Raw genomic sequence first — 5,704 nt, 5'->3', positions numbered from 1 at the left:
CCTACAATGAAATACAATCATAAACGTGCATCTAAGTATTTTGAAAAAGTAGCTATGAAAATGAACAGAATGAAAATTGTCTCACCTAAAGAACATAGGAGATCTTTCTGCACCACCTCGAATGTAGCGCTCTAAGACCATCATGCACTGGAATGGATGCTTCTTATTCTTCTCAAAAATAAAATTTCGTTGAGCGTTGAATAACTTCTTTGAAACATTTTGCCCAGCCTCACGATCAATAATCGGGACATGGCAATTTACTCGATAGAACATAATAAGCGCCAATGTATCCACCTACCATAACGAGAAAACATTATGTTTGGATATGCATACCACATAACATGTATACATAAAGGGAAATATTTGAGAGATTATGACTTACCCGTTCTCCATTCTCATACAAATAACTTGATTCCACATGAACAGACATTGTTTGATGCATGACCAATCCAACTTTCTTTCCCATGGAATATATTTTAGGAAGTTGATCCATTAGACTCAAACACACAAACCAACCCTCATCAGCCACAAATAAACCAACAAAACTAAGTGTGGCACGTATCAATGATGAAGAAACTTGATTCCATGAGGGACACCCATCTGTATCTACATCAACAACCTGTAAACCTATAGGAAAGTCAGCCCATACGAGGCGAGCCACTGTATCTGAGGGAGCACCTCTATGAGATAGAGCCTTGGGAATCTTCATCAAGAATTCTTCCACACTACATAAAAGATTTATGATGTTTGGTTTTGGTAAGTATAAGTTGGAAAACTAATTATATGGTGAAATTATTCTTTTTACCTATTTGAGCCCTCCGAAAGAGTATGGACGTCTACCAGCAATATGTGTGAAGAACATCTCTCAGCTGCAAGTAAGCAAGACAAAAAATGAGATGCATTTCGAAAGCACACACTTCTCAAAATAAATTTGCGATGGAAAGTACTCTTACTAGTCATGTCCATGATGTCACATTTTCCTGACACCTCCCCCTCTTGAAGATGCTATGGAGGGTCTCTCTCTTGATCTTCATTTGTGGGGTCTCCCTCTTGAACATCATGCATAATGTCAAGATGTCTCTTTGTTCGCCTCTCATGTTACACTTGAGACGATGTAGATGTATGCTCTTGGTGTGATTGTGGCACTCGTGACAGTGGTGTGGATGGTTTTGGGGCCACGCGCGAGGATCCAACTACTGGGAGACTGGGTCAAGTTTGTTGGCTGTGGGGAAGGTATTCTAGAGTCTTCTTGAAATGGGGGCTCTCTTTCAAGCTCAGATTGGCAATTCTTAAATTCTTCAAGAAACAGATCAAGTTAATTTAGTAAAAAGGTAGAAATCCCTAGACCTTTTTATATATGTATATGTATGTAGATGTATATGTATCTATGTATATGTATATGTATGTGTATATGCATATGTATATGTATATGTATGTAGGTATGTATCTATGTATATTTATGTGTATGTATATGTATGTAGGTATATGTATCTATTTATATGTATATGTATGTAGGTATGTATATATTAAAACTTAACAACATTTCTTTAAAATCTGATATGCCAAACCTTAAATGTAACATGAACTATGTATGTACGTATGTATGTATGTATATACAAATTTGTAAAAAATTTGGACAGCATCTCCTTTGCATTTTCTAAAAAATCCCAAAATAAACTTCAAAACTTAACAATGTTTCTTTAAAATCTAACATGCCAAATCTTAAATGTAACATGAACTTTGCATGTATGTAGGAATTTAGTATATAATTTAGTGTATGTATGTAGGTATGTATTTTTATATGCATATGTATATGTACATATATGTTTACATATGTATTTGTATATGTATATATCTGTATGTATATGTATCTAATATGTATATGCATATGGATAGTTTATATATATTTATATGTATGTATAGGTACGTATTTGTATAGGTAGGAAGGTTTACATATACATATACATATACATTTAAATGCATATAATTAAGTAGAAAGTAAAAAAGTACCTTTTTCTAGGAGCTCCTCACTTGGAGGCACATGATTTAGAGGATAGTCCAACCACCAAGGACATCTCTTATATTCCCAATCAGAAACCCCTCTCTCAACCCATTCCTTTCAGGTACATTGTTTCCGAGGAATTTGGATCTACCCATTCTTTGATTGCTTCCGTCTCTTCGTCCATTAGACCTTGGCCAATGAGTAGCTGCACCCACCTACATATCCAAAATAAAATAACAGCACTAAAATATTTTTTTTAATGCGTATATGTATTTTTTGCAAAAATAGAATGGCATTAGAAGATATATACCTCTAGACAACCCTCTTTGCGGCATTCTCCACCTCAGGTTGCTTTTGGCCTTCCTTGACTTTTCCAATCTTTGCCCACACCTCATGGAAGGCCCATGGTATGTGTTTCGATCGCTCCTCTTGCACCTAAATGGTGGGACGTAGATAACATCATCATATACCAATAAACTCTCCAAAATAGAGTCTGCCTCTCCTATTAGCTCTTCCCAATACAACTCTTTCTTCATATGCAGCAACGTCTTTTTGTTATCCCCAAACATCTCCAAAATTACCTTGTCCTTTGCCCTCCCGGTCATAAGCATTTGAAGCAATTCCGTCTTCCTATTTCAGCATCATACCAAAGCCATAAGAGATTAGATGTTAAGGTTAGTTTATGTTAAGGGAGGTTTATTGACATGTGACATACCTTTGAGTTGAAATCCGAGATATGGCGACTATGTAGAGCTTTTCTTTGGTCAGAGCAACCAATCCCTTCTTAGACCAATCATAGTTATATACGAGTTGAAAGAATGCATCACCATTGGATGGGTTTGCAATTATGAGCATCTTGTACACTCTATCTCGAAATGTTTGCTCTACACCACGTCTGGCTTTCTCACATTTTGTCTCATATTCTTGCAACCCCATGGCATGTCTATCAATGCATGATATAGCTTGCTTCACCGCATTTTCAAATGATGTCTATGTATAACGAAAAGGACTCATTATCACTCACACGATTAAAAAACATTGATAATCTATTTATTAATAAAAGATGGGAAATGCAAACACTACCTTCCACACAAGCTGTGCCAAGATTGTAGCTGGAGCATTGTACCATTGCTCTCCACTTTGTCGCTCCAAACTAAGCTCCATTAAAGCCCACCTCCTTACGTCTTCACCAAGGTAGTCCAATATGGATGATTTGTCCGCCATTCCAAATCGTTGAAACATGAAGATCTCATGTGACAATGTGGGTGTAACACTAGTGCACACCAATTTGTTGTAAAGAGTCACAATGAGCCAAGAACTTAACAATGACTTCACAATGTCCGTAATTAAGTAGAGAGAGATCACTTACTCATTTTGAGATCGCAAAGCCAATAGCAATTCTCCTTCTTGCTTCTTGTCCACAACCAAAAATTGACATTTGACCCGGACATGGCGTGAGGGGCTATGAGACCAAGCTAGAGAAAACAAAATAAAGATATTACAATATATTACTTTTAATGTTGCATAAAATCACTCTATGGCATTCAAAAGAACATACCTTCGCGCACTCGAGACATCCATGCCTTCACACGATGATTGCCATCCCAAACAAGAAACTTCTTACCACTGAGATCCTCCCACTCAGTTCCTCTGATTTCATCCTGAAATCTGTCATGTTGTACCACCCAGTTTGGTCCCCATTCTTGCAAGTCTATTTGTGTGACCGAGAAATACATATAGGTTCCAGGACGTGTAAGTGAAACTAAAAAAGGAGGAGATGCTTCGACATAACCATGGCAGTCAAAAGAATCACGAAACACCTCAAGTTGGCTAGAAACTGTACGGATGGCTTCATTTGGAATCAGCCTGCATAAAGGGACCAATGGGGTAGAGGAATTGCGTTGCACAAAAAACTTAGTGAATACATCACCAAGCAATCCCAATTCAATAGATTTTCCAAGAAGCCTTTTATGGGTCTCCCCTTGACCAGTACTAGATTCAGGAATCTCCGTGTGAGTTGGAGGAGGTGAGCTCATTTCGTTCTCCAACACAAGCGCTTCTTCCTCATGAACAAGAGAATTATGCGCTTCTGTTTCCTCTCTAACAGGAGATACATGTGAGGACACAGGTGTCCGTGATTGATGAGCTTCCTCGTTAAGAGCCAAACAAACACACCAAGATCTAAGTGAGTATCCCCTGTTGTCTGTAAGACACACACACACCAAGCCCAAGTAAGCATATCTAAAACATTAAAACACAATCTCAGTAGAATCTTGGCTATTCACATCATATACCTTTCTTAGTCTTTGCCTGTTGTTTTCCTGCTTTTCTTGGAGCCATCTCCCTCTCTTTTGCCCTGAATATGAGTAGCAAAAAGTTTGAGCTGAATGACAGATAGAGATGATCAACCTCACACATAAACCCTACTTCATGTCCATAGGAAAACATCAACCTCACACACAAACCTTACTACATGTCTAAGAAAACATTCAGGATGGTGAAAGCTCTAGAGGCTAGCACACAACTTCAAAGAGTAGATCAGTAAGCTCACAAGGCCGGATACCAAAACCAAGATCGGGCCGTAACTATAGGCCCTATCCAAAGAAACCTCTAGGAAAGAAACATTCACCCATCGTCAACTAATGGGCCCCACTGTGCTGGATCCACCATGCCCAAACCAACCCCAATGGAGCTTAGATTTAACAGGGTGCTCAACGCAAGTTAAAAAAGGCACGACACTTATAATGCATGGCTATGATTATTGGATATATCAGACACTAATGCTGAATAAAAAAACAATACCTATCTCTGTACATGTGCCACAGCAACAAACTTAAAATCATAACAGAACTGAGCATTGTGCAATATACCCCTTTCAATATTTTGTCTGCAGTGCAAGACTATGCCCGAATAAGGTTGAAACATGTTTTACATACATTGACAGGAGGTAAAGCTTCAATGTTAAAACAAAAGCCACACACAAATAAAGCTTCTTGAAATGGGAGAGCCGTCGGAAAAGTGAAAAGATTTAATGGTTCTTCATAAAATCCTCCAGCCACCACCGCCTTCGCCTCCAGCTCCGCCGCGGGCAGCAGTCTCTCAAGGGCCTCTCTAGTCCCCCGGCTAGCGCAGACCATCCCTCGGCTCTGCTGGGGGACTAGAGATGCTGGAGCTACGGGCGCAAGGCATGCTTCTCCTCGTGCGTGGTCATCTTCTCCACCGGCTCTGCCTCCACCGCCTCCACCGGCCATCTTCTCCACCGGCTCCGCCTATCAAAGTGTCAAAACAATGCCTCCATTGCCCATAGCTCCAGCCTCTCCAGTCCCCCGACAGAGCCAGGGGATGGTGTGCGCTAGCGCAGACCATCCCCCAGCTCTGCTGGGGGACTGGAGAGGCTAGAGCTACGGGCAATATGCATGCTTCTTCTCCAACGGGGCCATCTTCTCCACTGGCTCCACCTCCACCTCCTCCAGCTCTCCGTGTCTATGTGTCGACACCCAAGACACCTCCAACGTAGCCGCCGCCACCCCGGACACCTCCAACGTAGCCGCCGCCAGCTCCGTGTCTATGTGTCGACACCCAAGACACCTCCAACGTAGCCGCCGCCAGCTCTAACAAAAAAGAAGAGCAGAGAGAAAAGAAATGAAATAGAACATACCTCTTTTCTTGCATGCGTTTGCCTACTTGTTGAGTGGATTACAC

At 40.6% G+C, this 5,704-nt stretch overlaps 1 protein-coding gene across 1 annotated transcript; it reads right to left on the bottom strand.

Annotated features, from left to right (window-relative positions):
* Positions 1-865: 865 nt before the first annotated feature.
* LOC147630376 (uncharacterized) lies at positions 866-3,226 on the bottom strand. Its single transcript, XM_086810801.1, has 4 exons — positions 3,086-3,226; positions 2,718-2,992; positions 2,525-2,632; positions 866-869 (listed from the first exon to the last, which is right to left on the bottom strand). Exons 1-4 carry the CDS (start codon positions 3,224-3,226, stop codon positions 866-868), a joined length of 528 nt encoding a protein of 175 aa, XP_086666927.1.
* Between the last annotated feature and the right edge of the window lie 2,478 nt (positions 3,227-5,704).

The sequence above is a fragment of the Cibotium barometz genome, chromosome 16 (assembly GCF_041138505.1).
Source record: "Cibotium barometz isolate CiBa-2024 chromosome 16, ASM4113850v1, whole genome shotgun sequence".
Classification (NCBI taxonomy): domain Eukaryota; kingdom Viridiplantae; phylum Streptophyta; class Polypodiopsida; order Cyatheales; family Cibotiaceae; genus Cibotium; species Cibotium barometz.
This window is presented reverse-complemented; position numbering and strand designations above follow the sequence as displayed.